Below are 21,857 nucleotides of genomic sequence, written 5' to 3'. Positions count from 1 at the left end.
CTTGGGGAGGCCACTCCGGAGGGGGCGGCACGTCCAGCTATTCGGTGGCAATTCGGTGGACGGTCCCTCACTCCCGCTCGGAGCGAAGGGCCTCCCGCCGAATTGCTGCCGCAGATCGCGATCGCGGCTTTTGGAGTGGGGGGAGAGGGCTGCTTGGGGCGACCCAAACACTGGATCCGGCCCTGCTCTCGGCATGACAACAGAAGCGGTATTGTAGAAGCTTTGCAATGGTGATCAAACTTCATTCTGCACTGCAGTGAGAATAGTTCAGGGATGATTGGATGAACAGCCACAGCGTTGAGGGGGGATGGACCTTTTCCTTCTGCTGGATGGAAGGATGAATGGACAAGCCACTTCAACCCACAAGTGAGCATTGTTAATGTGGATCCAATAATGGGAGCTGTGGATCTCTAGCTGCTGGTTTGTTTGTTGAGCAATTCATCTGGGACCATAGTCTCCAGGGAAATTAAGCTTGGTACTTGTCTGAACTCTCTAAACCCCCTGAATCCCTGAAGCAGCCTGGAGTGCAGAGAGGAAGTGGTGTCGGTGTTATACTAAAGGAGGGTTCTGGAGCGAATGAGAAAGTACCAGGCTGCTCACTTCATAGTCACTTCGGGCCTGATTTTCACAAGTGCTGGGCACCTGCACATCTCACTGATGTCAGCTGGAGTGACACCTGGGTGCTCAGCTGCTCTGAAAGGCCATAGGATTTCCCCCCCTCCCCCGCATCTTATGTTTTTGACTCGTTTCTTTGTGGGACAATGGTGTCATCTGGTGGCTGAATTGGTGAATTACATGTAATATATTAGAGGCGTCCAGCCCTTGGAGATAGCCAATGCTGCATCTTAACCCCTATAAAGAGAAAAAGTCCTGGAAGACAAAACCCCCAAAGTAGGTCCTGCAATAGTGAGAAGAGGACAGTTTGTGACAAACTACTATGCTCTGCTGCTCCTGATTCTTGCAGTACCTAAGTCACTTCACTTACTAAGGCTAAAAGGGTTTGTTTTGGAGTGCTGACAACAGCATCATGTGTGGTTAATATTCACTCAGTACACTTCCAGAAAGGATGAGCTTGTTTTTAATTGTTCCTTGTACATCTGTGCATTCAATAACTGAGAGGGGGACAAGAGAGGGGGGAGCAGCAACAAGATATGGAGACATCTCTCTCTATCTTGAATTGAGGGGGTGTGGCTATTTATTGCTTGAGTTTGCGGCCAGAGGGTATTGGATCCCCAGCTGTTGTCAGGCAATCACAAGCAACAGTTCCAGGAATGCTTTTTTCCACCAGTGCTTGGCCAGGAGACTGTGACAGTGTTGTTCAGATGTAGCTCTTGCTACTATAATCCATGCCTTTGCCACCTCAGCGCTGGATTAGTGCAATGTGCTGTACATAGAGCTACCCCTGAAGTCAATCTGGAAACTTAAACTGGAGTCTGCTTGTTGGTGGGAGAATATGACACCAGTGCTCCATGATCTCCATTTGCTGATTACTGCTCTCCACAGGGATTTAAATTGTTGGTCTTGACCTATAAAACGCAACTCCAAACAGGTTGGGACCTGCCTACTTGGGAAACAGCTTCTCTCTTTGTTTTATGCTGCCACGGGTGCTATCGGAGGAAATGTTTGAGCTGGAGCATTCTTCAGAGAGGCTCTCTGTTTTGGAATCTACTCCTCCCTTAGTCCAAAATAAAGTGCTGATCATCTTGGTACTTCTATTTCTCTGCTCTCATTTTGGGTGGAGGAGGGTGCTTGATGGAGGCTGATGGTTCTGTAAGAGGGAAGATTTTGGGGGACCGACTTTTGTTTTGTTGGAGATTGCTGCGGTCTTAACTGCTGGTTACAATTTGTTTTGTTTTAACTTGTGTATGGAAATTCATAGTTAAAACAAACAAAAACCTTAACCTGGTTCTGTAGTGGCACTGTGAAGAGAGAAAAAAAATGAAAAAAAACCATCACCTCTAATCTGGGATGACAAACGCTAAAATGCCTTAATTATAATTGTACGGTTATTGCCTGATGTCAATACAGGGCACTTAACGTTCATTGGGTGCTTTCCCTGTGCATTTCTGTACATTAACATGTTTGAATTTCTTTTAAGTGTAACCTTAACTCTGCATTTCTTGGGTTGGTAATGCATGGTTTTGGAGACAACTATAATGTAACTATAATTTGTTTTTTAACCATTGTTACTGCTCTGTACCCCTAACCTTAACTCTATTTTAGAGTCTTTGTTTTAAAATATAAAAGTACAGTAACTAGTATTACAACAAGAAAGTCACAATCATGCTGTTTCAATCTGAATTTCTTCCTTTATTAGGGCCTGAGGAGTAGCCTGAGAAATAATAAAAAGTACATGAGCGTCTGCTACTCTAGACTTTGCAGAGTGTTTTATCATCAGACAGTTGAACATACATTCTGCAGCATTATCTTTTCCCGATGTGTAGGTCACTTTGTCAAATGTGCAGTTTCGGGAACCCGCTTATGATTCTAGGTGGCAGTTTAGAGCTGGGTCTATTAAAAATTTCTCTGAAGATTTGTTGTCTGTAATGATTACAACATTTTGACTGAACAAATAACTTTTGACTTGGCAGTGATGCAGCCCTCCTCTCATTAAGGGTCTGATCCTGCATGTATTAAAGACAATAGGAATTTGTTCATTGGGGCGGCTAAATCAGGACCTAATGCGCTGTCCAGTTCCTCTTAGCTCATCACTTAATACCTTGTGCATATGTTAGCAATTCTCCTCACCTGCTCTGCGTAGGAACAAGCCCTTGTGTAGTTCCAATAATTAGAAGAAAGAACAGGAGTACTTGTGGCACCTTAGCGACTAACAAATTTATTTCAGCATAAGCTTTCATGGGCAGGCTGTAACCCACAAAAGCTTATGCTCAAATAAATTTGTTAGTCTCTAAGGTGCCACAAGTACTTCTGTTCTTTTTGCGGATACAGACTAACACGGCTGCTACTCTGAAACCACTCATTAGAAGCTTGCCAGTGGCTTTCAATACACCCATCCTGACGCTGTTTTCTTAATAATCGTTGTAAGGGAAGTTTCTACTCCAGTGTTAACTATACCTCTGATTTTATTTTATTCCAAACACCATTGGCAACTCCAGCTCTCAACCAACAACCCCTGCTAAGGAATCAGGGAGAGAGGAGCAACATCTCTGGCTGGGGATTTTTTAACACTAGTCTTTTCCCATCACCACTGAGTTTAAAAAGCCCAACAATGATGAGAACACCCGTGAAACTGGGAGAGACAGGATAACACCGGCCTTCTTTCCCCTCCCCTAACACCTCCTCCCTTTCCCCTTGGCCAACAACTCCATCTCCCCTCGACCACTCCCTTCTTAAGGCCCCTCCTCTTTGCTCCGCCTCCTTAGAGACACCGCCCCTTTGTCCCAATCGCTCCTCTCTTATTGGTGCTTCTGCCCTTTACCCCGCCTCCCCTCTTGGAGCTCCTCCTCTTCTCCTCCCCCGCCGTCGGATCTCCACCCCTTCGCCCCTCCTCCTGCCTTCCCCCCGCCCACTCTCCCTTAGTGCGGCGTGTCCAGTCGGAGCTCGGGCTGCGTTGATTGACACCCCGTTGACCAATGAGGCGTAGGGTGGGCGGAGTGAAGTCCCGCCCTCGCCCCCACCCCTCCCGGACAGCGCTCTGTAGGTGCCAGCCAGGCTAGTAACCGAGGTACCCGAGCGGCCGGATCTCTCCCGCGGGGCTGCGCTCCCGTGGCCAGTTCTCCTGGGCTTCTGAACCGCGCGCCGCCGCCACGGGCTGAGGGGCGCCGCGGCACCAGCCCCGCTCCGGGCCGCGCCCCTCCGGCTCCCCCCTCCCCTCCAGGCCAGCGGCTCCCTGCGCCACACCCCTCCCCTTGCAGCGTCCCCCCGCCGCCGCGCGGAGCGGGGGAATGGGCGGTCCTGGCCCTTAGCCCCCCCAGCCGCGGCTGCTCCGAGCGTCTGGCTGGCCTCCGCCCGGTGCGAGGGGCGCTGGTGGGGTCCCCGCGGCTGTGAGTGCCGATCCCGTCCCCTTCCCCAGCAGCCATGTCCGGGGTGGTGCGGACCCTGAGCCGCTGCCTGCTGCCGGCCGAAGCCCCCGGCCGCGGGGAGCCGCGGCGGGAGGGCAAGGAGCGGAGCCGGGACTCGGAGCGGGAGGCGCGGCGGCGGAGCCGGGAGATCGACGCGATGCTGGCCCGGGAGCGGCGCGCCGTGCGCCGCCTGGTCAAGATCCTGTTGCTGGGCGCCGGCGAGAGCGGCAAGTCCACGTTCCTCAAGCAGATGCGGATCATCCACGGCCGCGAGTTCGACCAGAAGGCGCTGCTGGAGTTCCGGGCCATCATCTACGAGAACATGGTCAAGGTAGGGGCGAGCCCCGGGCTGGGGCAGAGGGGGCGCTGGAGCCCGGGGGCGGGGGTTGACCCTGCCACAGAGAACGGGGTGCAACAGCAGCTGGAGGTCGGGCCGACCTGAGAACAGCCTTCAAGGGGGTGGGGACAAGGTTGGAGGGGACCCCATGCAGGACAAAGAGTTCCTGGGCTGATGGCGTTCTGGGCCGCCATCGGGCAGCAGGCGCAGCCCTTTGGGGCTGCTGGGGTACGGGGGTTCCGTGCATGAATGAGGGGAGCCTATAGGTGAGGTGGAGTACAGGCCCTCCTGGGTTTCTGGATTATCATCCAAGAGGATGTTCTCAAAGAGCCCAGACACCCATGGAGGGGTTCTGGAGCGAATTCGAAGACCTAGAGGAGAAGGGGGTAATAGGTATGTTCTGGGAAACCATGATGAGAACACCCTCAGGGGAGTTGGGGGCCCCTATATTTGGAAGAAGGCAGTGAGAGGGAGATGAGGATCTCCACCATGAGGAGTGGGTGTTGAGGATCCTTTCCTAGAGGATGACCCTGAAAATGAGGGGGAGGTCCCCTGTATTACAGGAGTTCAAAGCTATAATTTGGGGAACACTTTTAAGCAAATAGGGGGAATCTTAACACCAAAGACTTGTGGAGATGTATCTAGGAGATTGCCCCAGGGTCTGTTGAGGACATTGAGTGATCTCTTCAAGATTAAGAGCACCCCGATTGGAACACTGGAGGACAGGTTGGGCCTTCAGTCAATGCTTACATCTTTATTATGGAGACCCCAGTGTTCTGGGGCTCATGGCATAATGACTTCCTGGTGAGAGGATAGAATGGTTGCTGGAGTTCAGGGCCATGATGTACAAGATCGTCCTCAAGGTGTAGAGAGCTTGGGGAAATTGACTGCCCACATCTTCTGCCTGGGGGACTTAGGTGCTCTGCATAATAACCAGGTGGTGGTCATCTTTTAGAACAGGGGTTCTCAACCTTTTTCTTTCTGAGGCCTCCCCCAATATGCTATAAAAATTTCCTGGCCCATCTGTGCCACATCTGTTTTCTGCATATAAAAACCTGGGCTGTTAGGGGTATCAAGGAGGGCAACTGCTTGGGGCCCCACAGCATAGGGGGCAACACAAAACTAAGCTGCTCAGGCTTCGGCTTCAGCCCTAGGTGGAAGGGTTGGGGGCCCCGGGCTGCAGTCCCACATGGCGGGACTTCAGCTTTCTGCCCTGGGCCCTAGTGAATCTAATGCCAGCCCTGTTGGTGGACCCCCTGAAACCTGCTTGTGGCCCCACCAGGGGGTCCCAGATTCCTGGTAGAGAACCACAGTTTTAGAACAATCCTACAGGTGCATAAAAACTGGGTCACCAAGGGAATACAAGGAGCCCTTGTGCACAGAAAAATAGATACATGGTGTGTACAGGGGCTATTCCTTGTATTCTCCATACAAATGCAGGGCTACCAAGGGGGCTTGTTCCCCTCTGAGGAAGGGTCCCTGCCTACTTTTTTTTTTTTTTTAATGTATCTGTATAGGACTTTCCTCACTTCTGCATGGACCCATACTTGTGAGGAAACTTGTAGTTGCTGTGGGATTTCCTGCAGAAATCAAGGAAGGGGCCTATGCACTATCTGAGATAAGGAAAATTGCTTCCACGTCTTAAGATGTGCTTCGAAAGATAACCTTTTTATAACAAAAAGAACAGGAGTACTTGTGGCACCTTAGAGACTAACAAATTTAGTCTCTAAGGTGCCACAATTACTCGTGTTCTTTTTGCGGATACAGACTAACACGGCTGCTACTCTGAAACCTTTTTATAACAGCACTCTCTTTAAGCACAAGTCGAAGAAGTGACTCTTGCAGTCAAGATCTCCTTCAGAAGCTTCCCCGTCCATCCAAACCGAATGGGAAGACCATTCGTAGCTTAATTCCACTACCTGAATTGCTTTTAAGAAGCATGAGGCAAGTCACTGAAAATGGGTGGTAGGAAGGGGAGGAAAAAATGGAGTTCCTTGTGGTAGCAAGTGCCATGGGTTGGCTTTATACTCCACTGCAGGAGGAAGAAGTGGGCACATATAATGCACAAGGAGAGCTCAGGCCACAAAATCCATAGCTTGACAACTTACTTCTCTCTTTCTTCCTCTGGGGAAGAGGGAGGGAAGAGAAGAGTATCACTAGGTTTGAAGTATACCCAAAAGTGAGTAGTGTGAATCTTGGATTAGTGTATTTATTTTGGTGCTACCTTAAACTGAGTTAAAATGACGGTAAAGAGCAGCGGAATGTGTGAGGGTAGGAAAAGAAGTGGGACAGAACTGTATGAGAAACCCTGGTTATAATTTTATCTTGCCACTCTCCTAGACAAGTGGACAGCATCTGTCTGAGTTCTTAGTGGTCGCAGTTGTACTCTTGCCTTTCAATATAGTTCATTCTTTCTCCATAGATGTTGGGGAGCTGCCTGTAATTTCAACCTGGGTTTAATAGGTGGAGTCGAAATACAGTATCATGGAACAAACTTATTTTCAGTTGCCTAATATGTTCAAACCTAAGTTCCCTCTAACTACACGGCCTCGTAGCTGCCTATTAAGCCCTCTGCAGTGGCTCATGGCTGCGGCGGGGAGAGGCGCCCTTCCTGGCCGGCCCCAGTTCAGACCTTCCGTGGTGGGGAGAGGCACCCCTCCCTCAGCCCCAAGCTGCTGCAATGAGAGAGGACTGGGGATTGTCCCCAGTCCTCTCTCTCCCCACCGCAGCCTGGGGGCAGCCTGCACCCCAAACCGCTCATCTCTGGCCCCACCCTAGAATCCGCACCCCAGCCCTCTGCCCTAGCCCTGAGCCTCCTCCCACACGCTGAACCCCTCATCCAAGCCCTACCCTAGAGCCCTCATCCTCCGCACGCCCCAGCCCTCTGCCCCAGCCCTGAGCCCCCTCCCGCACTGTGAACCCCTCATCTGCAGCTCCACCCCAGAGCCCTCATCCCCACAAACCCCAACCTTCTGCTCCAGCCTTGAGCCCCCCTCCCACACCCTGAACCTCTCATCCCTGGCCCCCACCCCAGAGCCCATACCCCCAGCCAGAGCACTCATGCCCCCCAAACCCCAACTCTCTGCCCCAGCACTGAGCCCCCTCCCACACTCCAAACCCCTCGCCCCACCACATTAATTTTGTTATGTGCACCAATATGGAGGTGATGTGTGACACATCACCTTCATATTGGTGCACATAACAAAATTATTCTGCACATAGATCTAAAAAATAGAGAGATCATTGGTTCAAACTAATGTTACCATCCATTAACTCTAAATGGAAATACCTAGATCATCTAAACAATATTGCAAGCACTAAATCTTAAACCTGTATTAAGTGAATTTAAACAACTGGTCTTGTGCTCCAGAATTTAAGCATTTTTAACATTATAAAATATGAATTCTGCTTGACCCTATTGCTGACAGTTGAACTGCATTTTAGCTCCTCTTTCCACACTACTCATCAGCATTATCAAAAAGCAGTTCTGTTAAAGCTTCTAGAGTTTTGGGATCTTTGCTAGAAATGTAGTGTAAATATCTCGGATTAAATGGTCACCTTTTATACCCCAATTTGATTAAATTTCTCTCTAATAGATTATGCCCTCCTGATGGTTTGCATTGCATTCTTTCTAATGTGCCTCTTGAAGTAGTACTTGGTCATTTTATATGGATTAAATAAAATGACATGAGTTGGTGCAGATAGTTTGTCATATTGACTCTGATGTCATCTGGTTTGTTTCCTTTATTACTAAATCTCCCACTTCTTCCTTTCTGATCCACAGCCTCTTAGTTTTCCTGTATCTTGTTGCAAATTAAGCATGAATGCATGGTTCTTAGCCTTCTCCTCCTTGTGGGAGGTCACGGTTTAAAAACAAAATGCTGAAATAAGTAAACCTGTGATCCAAAATTTACTTTTCCATATAGTACAGGTGATGGTTCAGAGCCTTGCTAGCTTTTTCTGGCATTGTGGGGCAATCTTCAAATACGTTAGTCTTGCTTTGGTTTAAAGTAAATAATCACTGGTTAACTAGGGTTTTGCTTGTTAATCAAGGCTAAGTTTCAAAGTAACTTTGAAACTTTTTGATGATTGAAGTGAAAAGCAGTAGTGTTAATGTTCTGCTTTGAGTACACAGACTCCATTACTTCAGCACACCCACCTGGAATTGGAAAATGGATAGTACAGGAGTAACTGCTGTGGTAGGTGTTTTTTTTTTTTTTTAAGAAGAATCTCAAATGTATGGAGAGACTGAGGAAGTCTTTGCATGTTGCAAGTTTCAGATCTGGTGAATGGCTGCGGCTATTCTGTAAAAATGTTTGTTGGAGTTCCCATCTGAGTGTCAAAGAACAAACTGAATAACTGCTCTTCAAACATAAAATAACTGCTCCCATTCTTGCTCCTTCTGACTACAATTAATGAAGGTTTAGGGACCTCTGGCTGTACTCTGACCTGGTGAGTCATAACTCTGATGTTCCTTGTGTACATTTATTGTTATTTTCTATTTGTTTTTGACTTTTAAAATGGAGCACCACAAAAATGGAAATGAACCAGGCTTCACTGCATGAGAAAGCAATTAAAATTACCCACTAACACCGAAGCAATGCCTGTGCCAGCATGTGTGATTACTTCAAACAGAAATCTAACAGTAAAATTCAGCTTTTAAAAAAAACATAAAGTGTCATCTGTGGAGCTTTTTCAAATTAGTGTCCATATTGAAATGGACTAAACCAATTAAAGCTATAAGGAGCACTGAGTGATTTTTTTTCAGTCCAGAACCTGAATTATTTGAGAGTGACTGAAAAGTTCATATTTGAGTAGGAAGGGACTCCAGAGAAACTGTTGCTAGACACTCCAATCCATAACTTAAGTTGTGGAACTTTGAATAGAAAAGTTCCAGGATGCTGTACAGATGTGCACTCTCATTATGGCTGCACAAGTGAAAAGGTTTGTACTTGATCAGCGGTTTGTCTGAAACAGACACAAATTTTATGAGGCAATAGAAAGGGTGAAGTTGGAGAATACCATTGAATTCAGTTGTAAATTGCACTTATGTGAGCAAGCTGATTGTTCTCCTTGACACACTTAGCTCTTTATAATACATGCAGAAAAAACATAACCCTTATATTAGTTTGAGAATCCAGGGAGAAATGTCATCTCATTACTGGGAATTCCACAAGCTGCTGTATAAGTTGGTCTTGATCCACAATGTTTTGGGTTTGCATATGGGTGAATTCAGAAACCTGTGAGGGATTAGCAATACTTGACCTTCAGTAGTCTTTCATTGTAGAGGTAAAATATTCTGGGTATTGATTAATGATTAGTGGTTTTTTTGATTTGCAGTAGGTATGGTTGATTCTTCATTAGTCTATCGCAGGACAATATCATTTTCTTCTCGATCATGGCAGCTGCACACCTCAAAGGGCTGACGTGGTTCTATTACAACAGACCTATCTTTATTGAATTTTCTTACATTAAAGCTGACTTTGTAATTAAAGAAAATTCAGTAAATAAGTGTTGTAATAGAACTATGTCAGCCCTTGGAAGTGTACACATGGCTTTGTAATTAATTAGACCTTACATCGTATGATTGAATTGGTACTTAATTACTGTTACCTTCAGTCCACTCTCAATATGTCTTCAAGATATAGATTGTTTTGTAATAAAACTACCGGCATCATTGCCACCTTTACTCCTGACTTAATGGTAAAGGGCCATTGTTGTTGAAATTTGTTTCTGGGTGCCCTTTGCAATGCACTTGGAATAGAATCAATAAGACACTTAATAAATTGCACAATGCAAAATTACTGTAATAAATCCCACATTCCATCAACCCTAAGTAGATCTGGATAGTTTCTTGTTTGGGTCAGGAGGAAAGTGGTCACTATAACTGACTACATCATGGCTGACAGGATAATGAATACCATCAACAGTTACTATTGATGCTTATTTCTTCGATAAATATTCACTCTTGATCCAAAATCGCATTCAGTTAACCCATATGGGTTCACCAGTCTCACAGAACATGATTAGTCTTTGGAGTGTAAAGACACAAACCTTGACATTTTCCAGTCTAAGCCTCACATTTAATTTTTTTAAAGCACGTGGGAATGCAGAAGGTGGAGAAATCACCCCTATACCTAGTTACAGTTTAAACATTCTCTAGCCATTGAAATATGCTTGAGTGATGGCTAGCGTTGCTGCTATTAGCATAGTGAGTATGAGCTTGAGACCTAGGGGCCTCCTGTGCATGTGATGATTCATTTGTTGATTTTCTGGGGGAGGGGAGGTTTGTATGTCTAAAAAGGCGTGTCTATACAGGCTCGAAACACTCCTTCTTCTGTAAATTACAGAACAAAATTGAAGAGCCACAGGTCTTTTACTCTTTAGCAAATCTGTTTCATCTCAAAAGCCTATGTTTGCATCATTCCATGCAAATAGAAACACCTGGCATTGTGCTCTAAAGGTCAACAGACCTGGGCTATCTTGGAGTGGGGGAAGGAGAGACTTTGGTCTAGAGGCGAGGGAGCTCCACCAGCAGTTCGCCTCCCTTTCAGATCAAGAGGAGTTCATGATGACAGTATTGCTAACCCCAAATGTTCAAAAATCATGAGTCAGGCTCACCAAAAAAATCATGATTGGCTTTAAAATCGTGAGATTATGTAAAAAATAATAGATGTGGTGTGTTTATTTGCCTTCTGCTTTTTGAGCCTTTAGAGTTCACTGGGGTCACACTTTGAAGCTTTTTTTCACAGCCACGAGAGCTAGAAACTTACTTTTTCGTTAAGAATGAAGGCTGGAATCATCACACAGTCCCTTGAGTCCAGGAGCTGGAGATTTAAAAGATAACCATAATTATGAGACTCTTGACAAAATCATGAGATGGTAACACTGTGTCCACCTCTGTTGACTGAAACTATGGCAGTATAGTGTGAGGGGAGGGGTGGTCTCAATCCACTTCATAGATCAGAATCAACACATCAGTTTCAGAACATTAGAAGCTGCTTCAGCAATTTTCAACACATTAGCCAATTATGAGCTAGAGATCAGTCATAAGTTCATAGCACTTGAACTCTGTTCCGTAAAGATCCACATTAAATGAAAAAACTACTAACTTAATTCTGAAAGTTCTCAAAGGGTTTGTGCCAATCTGCACCTCTGGGTTCAGCGGCCACTCTACCTTGAACTCTAATTGCAAGTTTCATTTGCAGCATGAAGTTTTTGTTCTGCTGCATCTCATTGAATTTCTTTGGAGACAAGAAGTCTTTTCACAGTTTGCAGACAAACAGACGTCACTGCTGCTACAAATACAGAGATTCCGTAGCTAATCCAAATGTATCTTAATGTTTGTGTTCCCGTGGACTAAGTAAATGACACTTTCCTTTGTTCATATATTTTATTTGGGCTGGCAGTCTGGAAGAGTAGTCATCTTTACTGTTTACCCTGCTCTCACCTGGGTAGCATTGGATTAAGTATTTACATATATCATTCCACCATGCAAATAAAGTACTTGATGTAAGTTTCATGTTGAAGGTGAGTTAAGACTCAAATGTTAAAAGATCTTTCTGGCATTTTGGGGTATATCTCTTGTCCTGAGTAACACTTCCATTCTCTAGAAGACTGTAATACTTCATCCTCAAACAACTACTTTTTCTGTAGCAATCGAGAGTAAAACATCTATTTGGCTAAGTTTTAGATATACAAAAATTGAAGTTAATGGTATTGTCTATTCCTTTCTGATTCGAACACTCCATTAAATGAGGTGGCTGTATTTTAAACACACCATTAGTGTGTTCTATGGAAAAAGCTTGTGAATTTTAACTAGGAGTGAATTCAGGAATTCAAGCAACTTCTTCAGAACACTAAATTATCAAAAATTCTTAATTTGTTACAAAATACTGTTTACCAAATACTTTATTAGTTTTCAATATAATACAGCATGGGGAAAATGAGTTTAGTCTGAAAACTACAGCAGTTCTTCATGTTGAAGTCCAGTGTTTCAGTGAGTGATTTTGCTGAGATAAAGTGGGTGAGGTAATATCTTTTATAGGACCATCTTCTGTTGGTAAGCTAGAGCTCTTCTTTGGGTCTGGAGAAGTACAGCTCTATGCAAGAACAAAAGCTTCTCTCTTTGTCAACAGAAGTTGGTCTAATAAAAGTGATTAGTTCACCCACCTTGTGTCTAATATCCTGGGACTGACATGGCTACAACAACATTGCATACAATGATGATGTTGCTTACAGTCACAGTATTGTCAATATCAAGAGAACAAAAATAACCCGATTTTAAAAACATAATTTTTTTTTTTAGTCTATTGTGACTTTTTAACTGCCCGCTACTCCCCTACCAATGCATTTGTGATTATTGTTAGGTTGCAAAGTCACTCCTAAAATACACATCTCTCCCTGGCTGCTCAGATGGAGACTCCACTTAACCCCCCCCCCCCACACACACACACACACTCCACCCCCCAGATAAGGGAACTGCCGTCCATTTCCTGTTACTGTCCCCTCCTAGTTGATTCCCTTTGATAAAAGAAGGGCTGGATGGTAAATAGTTTGAGCCACTGACTTAATGCATCATGATTCAGACTCGTACATAAACTTATTATGTTTAGGGTTGATGAGTTACAGATAAAGATATAAAAACTTAATCATATCAGTGATATTACAGTTCAGACTATGGAATTGTTTAGTCTTTTGTAAGAAGGCATGCTTCTCTCCTCTCTCCCACTTCTCTGACAAAGATGGGTAGCACTCCCACACTCCTCCGGACCCCGCTCGACTCATTTCCACACCCCATTCCCCTGCAGCCCCTTAATTTGCCTCCTGGTCTTCCTCATTCTCCCCGTCTACCTTGTACAGTGTCTCTGCTGCTTCTCACAGTCTCTGTGTCCTGTCTAGGCCACTGAACCGTAGAGTTACAGCCATTTTGCACATGGGCATGACTTCAGTCTCGTTGAAAACAGTAGGATGTGGCAGTTTCATTGCCACATGCAGATTGACTGTAATGAAATGGCAGCCATCTTGCTAGCTTCAGCCCCATTCACAGCAATAGGAGATGGTGGCCATTTTGAATGAGTGAAAACTCGTGAGTTGGCAGCCTTTCTTCATGTTTTCATGAGACAGATTTTTTGAAAAGAAACCTATCTTAAATGGTGTAGTATAAACTATTGGCCATCTACATTTTTTTGTATGAAGTCTGACAACTTTTTTTAATGGCTAAAAGCCTGGAAAAGGTTATTGCTGCACTGCTTGACATGTAGCTTGCGTACATTCTGTTGCCCATCCATTGTAAAGTAGGGAAATGAATCACGTTGCTAATTACAAGGGAACTGAAATGCATTTGAAGTAGCTCCTTAAGACAATTCCTAGGTCAGCTAGAGCAAACTTTAGTAATGTTCGGTTATGTAGAACTCTGGGTAATATTTCCATGTTAGTAGACTTAGGTGCTTGAGTAGAACCATCAGGTTGGTGGTACTTGAGTTGTTTGGTTTCTTCCCATTCTGTGCTGACTTCACGGACATGGTGGTTGCCAAAAATGCTTTATTTTCCTTTGTAGTACTTCCCTCTACTTCTCTCACCTTTAATATCCGTCTGTCTGTAGGGCTGTCTTCAGCAAGGTATGTGATCTTTTGGGATAATGAAAGACTTCACCCAATGGAGTACACAATTGTCTTAAACACTGAGATTTTTTCCTGTTACAACGAAGAATTAACTTTTCATGTGGAAGGTATCTGTTAACTAAAACACTTCAATAGTTTATCTCAAAACAGTGTAACAATCTTTCCTTTCTACCAAATTAATTAATTACTTTTTAAAGTAAACATTTTTTGCTCTATCTAAAGAAATGTGATCAGTTACAAAAAACTCATCTTTTCTGAGAGAGGGAACTTGCTTTGCAAGTAGAAATAATCCCTTTTTTCCATGCTAATTGTTATAGCAAAATAATGAAACTGTTTTTCACAATTTATGGACCGGTACCATCTCATGTGAATTTAGATTTTTGTAGGTGAACTGGTGTGCATGACAATAGGCAAGATACAGTCCTGATCTCGGTCTTCTGTGTGTTACTGTAATACAAATACTAATAATGAAATTTTAGCTGTCAGGAGTATAACTAAAATGTTACAAAACGAGCTTTTTTTGGCTCAGGTTAGTACTGTAGCTGGGAAAATCAAACTAGATAGCACAGGACTAGTTAAAAGTAGTATCTATTGAAAATGATCAAAAAAAGCTTTTTAAAATAAAGCCCATAGGCAGCAGCAAACTGTCTGCCTCCAGGGCATTCATAGTTTGCATGTTGTATTCTAATATCTGGAGATTTCCTTATCTAATGTGTTGGAAGGTTTGGGCTTGTCCCTATTTTAAAAAAAATTTCTGATCTTAGCAAAAAATCACCTGGTAGGTCAATTGAACTGGTCAGAAGTCAATTCCTAAAAACAAAGCTTTTTTGTTATGATAGTGTCTACTCTTTTTATCTGGAGTATAGGAAAGAATGCTGTAGTAATAGGTGACAAAAGAAACTCCATTTCTTCCAAGGCCTGGTCTAACTAAAAAGTTAGGTCAACCCAGCAACATTGATCAGGGGTGTGAAAAATCCACACTCCTGAGTGATGTAGTTAGGCCGTATGGTGCTAGGTAGATGGAAGAATTCTTCTTTTGACCTAGCTACTGCCTCTCGGGGGTGGAGGTGGGGTGGGGGTGGGGGAGGATTACCTGTGCCAACAGGAGAACTCCTCCAATCGGTGTAGGTAGTGTCTGCACTGACGCACTGCAGTGGTACAGCTATGCTGCTGTAGTGTTTCAAGTGTAGACAAGCACTGAGCGAAAGGGTGTACCAGTATTTCTCAACTTCAGCGATTGAGCTCCTGATAAGATTTCTAATTGGTCTCAAAGTAAATGACTGAAAATAATCTTATTTCACTGTACTCCATATCTTCTGACTTATTGATAGACTTCATGGGTTCATCAGGAAATATACTGTATAGTTAAAGTAGTGCATCATTGGCATCTGCCTTTTTAGAACTTGCAGTGAGAATGCTCTCAATGCTTCTGAGTTGGTGGGTATTTTTAAGGCTAGTGAATATTTCCACCATAGGGAAAGCAAACCCGTGACACACCAGGAACTGTCAAGTAGCGTAACCCTCTTCCTTTTTTTTTTTTTTTTTTTTTAATGTAATCAAATCTTTAATAATTCAAATTGATCACAAAGTAAACATAAGCAAATTCAAACCTGGGACGGATCGCAAATAGATGAGGATTAAAATAAACTAGAGAAGTTGGCTGAAAACAAAGCTCTGCAAATTCTAATTCAAGCAGTTTTGCTATAGATTCTATTGTTTTATCTACTACGTGAAACCTTTATAACTGTAATAGATATTTAAAGGTCAAATCCTGAATATACTATTAAGTAGGCTGCTTTTAACTTATGAAATGCTAAATTTTTTTATTAGCTATCTGCTTGGGTAGTCCTCATTCTCTGTAAATACATTGATACTTTTATTGAATTACATGTACAGGGAAACCATGCAAAAGAGTAATTATCTTCAATGACCCATGATGGCCTTGGAATTTCAGTTACACTTGTCTTCCATACTTGAAACTGGGGACTCATTTTAGATTATATAAAACTACTGGTTCTTCAAGTACAGTATTTGCATTAATAATCTCACCCTGGCTGTACTAAAAACTGGGTTTACTAGAGTTCAGATGATCAAAAGTTGTCTATGCATTCAATCAGTTATATATATATATATATATATATTTAGACTTTGTTTATTTGGAGTTGCTTATTGGCTCCTTTAAGGCAGTGATTCTCAACCTTTACAGACTACTGTACCCCTTTGAGGAGGCTGATTTGGCTTGTGTACCCCACGTTTCAGCTCACTTAAAAACTACTCGCTTACAAAATCAAACATAAAAATCCAAAAGTCTCAGCACGTTATGCTTGCTTGCTTGAAAACTTGCTTACTTTCTCATGTTTACCGTATAATTATAAAATAAATTGTGGCCCCAGGTTGAGAAACACTGATATAGTATATAGAGCAGTATAAACAAGTCATTGTATGAAATTTTAGTTTGTACAGACTTTGCTAGTGCTTTTCATATAGCCTGTTGTAAAACTAGGTTAATATCTAGATGAGTTGACACACCCTCTGGAAGACCTCTGTGTACCCCCAGTGGTTGAGAACCACTGTGTTAAGGTGTTCTTGCACCATGTTCTTGCTCTGTGTTCTTGCACCATGACAAGAACACAAACTAAACTCTCCAAAGCAAGAAGAAATGGAATGTTATTGCTGAGGGTGATGGCAGAGGTATCAGCATCTTGGGGGGCTCTTGAAAGCTCAGCCACTGAAGATCTGGAAGAGACAGACAAGGGGTCATTCTATGATTGCCTTGGCAAAGGACAGTGTTATATGATATTTTGATGCATTCCAGAGTGGTGAGGATTTCTTATAGTTTATTTTCTGTGTTCCTTATCTTGAACTTTGAGTTGAGAAGGCCAGGTTATGTAAGAATTTTTAAAACTTGGTTATCACTTGTGTAAGTTGTAAAATCTTCTTGGGAGTTTTAATCTGGTAAAAAGCCACTTTTCATAAGTATTTTGGAGTACAGCAAATCTGCTTTCTCTCAGACATAGCAGTCAAATGAACAAAAATGTATAAATGAGATCTCTCCTTACATTTGGGAAGACAAACTTTGTGACTCACTTGCTTCTGAGCTTGAGGGAATTGTAACTTTCTGTGGTAATGCTGACCCACTGCATTGATACTAGAAAACATCTTTATGCCACCTAATTCTCCTCTGATGTATGGGGTATACCAGTACAAGCCCCCAGCAAGTTGTTTATATAACTAGATGGATGCCAATTGCTATTTCCTCATTAACACTTTTGGGGACAAATTGGGAGTTCTTGCATCCCTTGTGAATGACGAAATCTAAAGGTAGCTCCTTTCACAAGGCTTTGTATGGAAATAGTAAAACACAACTAAGAAATGAAGTTATAGAAAAACCGTCTAACTGGATCCAATAGAAATTCTTAATTCTTCGTTAGATTGCAGCATATTCAAGGCAGTGAAATCGTCTCAATATCTAAAGTCTGTGCAATTTGTGTAATGCACACACACCTGTTAAATGTTTGATTTTAATATACTTAAGCCGTAAAATAGATGAAAAATGCCTTTTTTGAAACATAAAGAGGTTCTCCTATGCAGGCATTGTGTTGGCAATTCAGAGTCATTTGATAAGGCTCTGGATGGAGTGTAGTAAGCCAGCCTGTTTTCCTTCTTTATGTTCTAAACCCTTCCATGCCCAGGAGAAACAGTTGCACACTTTAGATGTAGCCTGAGCATTCAAATTCTGGTTAGGCAAAACTAATCATTTGATACATTTTTAGGATTATATGGGGGATCTAAAGTGGTGTAAATTAATCATATTCACTCTTTCCAGATGACTCAGGAGTTCAAGCCCATATACAGTTTATAAGTATCTTCTATTTCAGTGAGGGCTCACTCAGTGAGGCACATGGCTGCTTCCTGGGCGTAAAAGTACAGCGTTCAATTGTGCCATTCCTTCACCAAGTGGTATAAATTACATGTGTTGTGTTCATCTGATATGACCTTTGGACTAAAGGTTCTGCAGTATTCCTCTTGGTTCTTCTTCATTAAAATCCTTGAGATGGGAGGGAAATGTGCTTTCATTCTTTGTGAAAACTTGTACCACTGGTTACTTTCCAGTTGTAATGGTTCAAGGGGCAACAGGCTCCCAAGAGAGGAGAGGTAAAAATATTACTTATAATTTTTGCCTTCTCTGAAGTGGGCACCTGGTGCTCCATGAGACTTAACCTGGGGCATCACTTCACTTGAATAACTTCCAGTTGATGGGAAAATTTCAGTCCTTTCCTTCCCATTCACTCCCATCCTCTTACTTGTTTCTCTAGGGAGATGGAGAAATCTTGGGATTGGATTCCCTCTTATTGGGATCTTGCTTTGTCCTAAATCTTAATCTTCACTTATTGCATAGTGACTGAATATATAGATCAAAGAGAGTATCCAGGCCAAGATATGGTTAATTGCTTATTTTAATTGCAGTTTAGTTTGCCTTTTTCATCTATGGCAGATGATTAGGAAGTTAGAGGCAAGCAGTTCTCTGAACAGCTCCTCATGCTGGTACTACATTGGAGCTGGAGAGAGAAGGGGAAAATATTTTAAAAGGGGGTGGCCTGTTGTGCCACACAGAGACAAATCTGACTCCCTTTCTCTTATGTTGCATTTGTCCTATATCTGTTTCTGAAATTCCATCTTTGTGGAGGAAAAAAGTTGCAGAAGTGATAGGATTGCAGTGACTAGGTCCATCTTCTCTGTCCATCTTGACAGTAGTCTTATAATCTTGGCTGACTCTTTGTATTAAGTGTCTGAGTAGCCTGTTGCTTGATCTAAAATGACCTCAAGTTTATAACCTCTGTCTAAAGCTTCTATCCTAACAAAGGCTATGTTTACACTACAGCTGGGATTGACGCTCTGAGATCGATCCATCAGTGGTCGATTTAGCGGGTTTAGTGAAGACCTGCCAAATCGACAGCAGATCACGCTCCAGTCAACCCAATGAGAAGAGACCTAAGGTATGTCGACTCCAGCTACGTTATTCACATAGCTGAAGTTGCATAGCGTAGGTCAACTTACCACGGTAGAGTAGACATAACCAACGTATAAGCCAGTGGTGGTGTACTCTTAGGACAAGGTTTTATACTTCTCTAGGCAGCCTTTGCCAGTTCTTTTCTCACCTCTAAACAAAATCCCTATAGTTTTTACTGAAATCTATTCGTAGTAGCTGTTGTGCCTCCACTGTCTTTCATACTGTGATTGTAGTAATGAAACCACTTGAGCAAAAGATTACTCAATGATCCATCCTTTAGGGATTCTTATATTGACTGTTTCTAGTAACTCATGCTACAGTTTCTCTGTTTCTCTCCTAGACTTGGCTTTTGAGTTATGATGCCTATAGTGGCCTTTTGTCTGTAAAGGAGTACTGGAGAAGGGAGTGTTCTCTAGGGATATACAGGAGGCTGGAGTTTCATAATTCAGTTCTGGTCCTGACTATCTTTCTCTCACTAGCTTGCTATAACTTACCTGAATTTCTTTGTATCTGTGTTTGCTATCTGTGTAATGGACGTAATAATTGGATGATATGGGTGTCAAACTTTGTTTTTAAAGCACTTTACAGATGTGTTGGATGGATTTCTTAAAGGATATGCAAATCCATTCTTGGATCCATTTGTGCTCTGTTTATAATGCTATAGAACAGAGAAAACTAGCAGGTGAGAAAGCTTGAGGGAAAATTTCTCTCTATAAAACACCTTGCTAAAGAACTGATCTGATTGGTCTTTCATTTCCCTTCACAAAAGGATAACTTACAGGCAGGCATTTAATTGTGTACGCTAAATTTTTTTAAAGCACTTAAGTATCATTTTCAAAAGTGACTTAAGTTCCATCAACTTTCATTGGGATTTTGGAGCCTGAAGTCACTTATGTGCTCTTGAAAATCTTGTCCCAGGTTACAGATCTTGTCAGTTTGGGAAGCATGTATAGATGAATCTGAAACTGGTTTAGTGGTCACATTTGTTAGGCTGACAGTTGCAAAACATCTCCACATCAGCTGTCAGGTTGTTTTCCAAACAGATGGGGAAACTTACCAAGGGAGTGGAGTTTATTCTTGTTATTTTTATATATGTGTAAGCAGGAAAAATCGGAGCTGACCATTGGATGGAAATAAAACGTACATCCGAAATTTAAAAAATACTAAAGTTGTGATGTTGATGGGAATTCCATTATCTTGTAAGCAGCTGTTGTAACATCACTTAGCCATTCATTGGAGAGAGTCTTAAGGAAATGCTGAAGCAATGAGATGGGTAAAGGCTGAAACCGTTTTAAAATTGTAAGATAGCGAAGCTAGACAGTAATTGGCTGACTGAGATGGTTCTGGAGAGCTGGAGCCTGAGCCGGTGAAAGGTCAGAGCTGGCTTGCATGGGCTGGAACACTACATGCATATTTGCAACCAAACTTAAGAGACGTAGAAGATAGAAATGGCAACAACTGATGTGCTTGTATTTTGGATAGCTTCCCTGGAGAACAGCCCAAATAACCATTCCTCTTTTAAAAAAAACAAAAACAACCTCCAAACATTGCTCTGTATATTGATAGGCAATAAAACACAACCTTGACGTTAAGTCCAAAAATAGCAGTTTTCCACTGGTCAGTACAAAACCAGTTCTGGGGAGGGGGGAAAAAAAAAAAAAAGGGAGCGACTTTGAATTCCTTCCAGAGTGGTACTTTTGTGTAAGTGATTAGTTTTAAAGAATGTGTAGAGTCTGTGCAATTCTGAAAGATAGCCTTGTATATTCTGTTGTCTTCCTTCTTCCTAGTTATGGGGTGAGCTTCACATACAGTAACAGATTTAGACTTGGATCAGTGAGGGAGTGACTTAACTATTTGGAAATGAGAACAGGCTTTTCAGCTTTGGGTCAGTCCAATAAATCAAAATCCTAAATGCATATCTTTAGTACCTCATTTTGAGGTTATAAATGGTGAATTGTACTCTGTGCTTGGTGTCATGAAAACATGTTCTTTGAACAGTGTGTCTGGAGGATTATGTTGTATTAAAATGAACATTGTTCAAGATTAACTGTTTATATTTGGGAAACCGCACTAGTAAGAACATTACTATATAATGGTTTCTGAGGTACTTTGATTATAAGCTCATGTTCTGTGGCACTCAAAACTGTTTAACGTCTCTCAACTCTGTCCCCCTCCGATTTTTTTTAACACAATATCCTTGCTGTGTGTTTTTAAAGGGTTGGAGTGGATGAGGTATTTATGTCTATACGCTAATGTTAATTGCAGACTTGTTAAGTAATCCAAGATTGCATGTGTGTGTTAAACAAAATGTTTTGTCAAATGTCCTAAACAAGAAGCTTTAGACCCTTGGTCTAGAAGTGTGGGCTGAAAGCTGCTGAATAAAAGATTTCAGTGCTGTGTGTATTAAAAGAAAACAAAAAAACCTTACACCTCTGAACAAAGCAGTTTGATTTTTAAATTGGCTTACAACAAATGACAAATGTTGTACCAATGAATCAGTTAGCTCATATAAAACCAAACCTTGTAGTTGATATATCCATCATTCAAATTGCTTTTGCTTTTAAGAACTAGATGTCTATTACATGGAACTCTTGAACATGGTGTGCTTTAATGGCTGTTAAAGTTTACATTTGAAAGATATATTTTTGTGCATTCAGCATGAAATAAAAACCTTGTGTAAAACTTCAAACCATGAAGACTGAGTTGGTCTATTCTGTACTGTCAAGAACTATTTGGTTAGAGAGCTAGATATTTTCCTCCCCTCCCCCCCCAAAATCTGATTGTTAGAAAAATGAAATCAGAAGGTGGCAATTCACTCACCAAAAAGCCCTTTTTGTGAATGTGGCAAGTTAAAAGGAAGCTTG

The 21,857-nt window shown here is 42.5% G+C and overlaps 1 protein-coding gene across 3 annotated transcripts in view; it reads left to right on the top strand.

The window, feature by feature from the left end:
* Positions 1–3,901: 3,901 nt before the first annotated feature.
* The window catches only part of GNA12 (G protein subunit alpha 12), a 79,018-nt gene continuing 61,062 nt past the window's right edge, over positions 3,902–21,857 (top strand). For all 3 annotated transcript variants that reach the window (XM_005289097.4, XM_005289096.4, XM_005289098.4), the window contains exon 1: positions 3,902–4,353. In XM_005289097.4, coding sequence (XP_005289154.1) covers positions 4,039–4,353 — 315 coding nt within the window. In that variant the 5' untranslated portion in view covers positions 3,902–4,038. The remainder of the gene's footprint in view (positions 4,354–21,857) is intronic.

This window comes from Chrysemys picta, chromosome 10 (genome assembly GCF_011386835.1).
Source record: "Chrysemys picta bellii isolate R12L10 chromosome 10, ASM1138683v2, whole genome shotgun sequence".
In the NCBI taxonomy this organism is placed as follows: Eukaryota; Metazoa; Chordata; order Testudines; family Emydidae; genus Chrysemys; species Chrysemys picta.
This window is presented reverse-complemented; position numbering and strand designations above follow the sequence as displayed.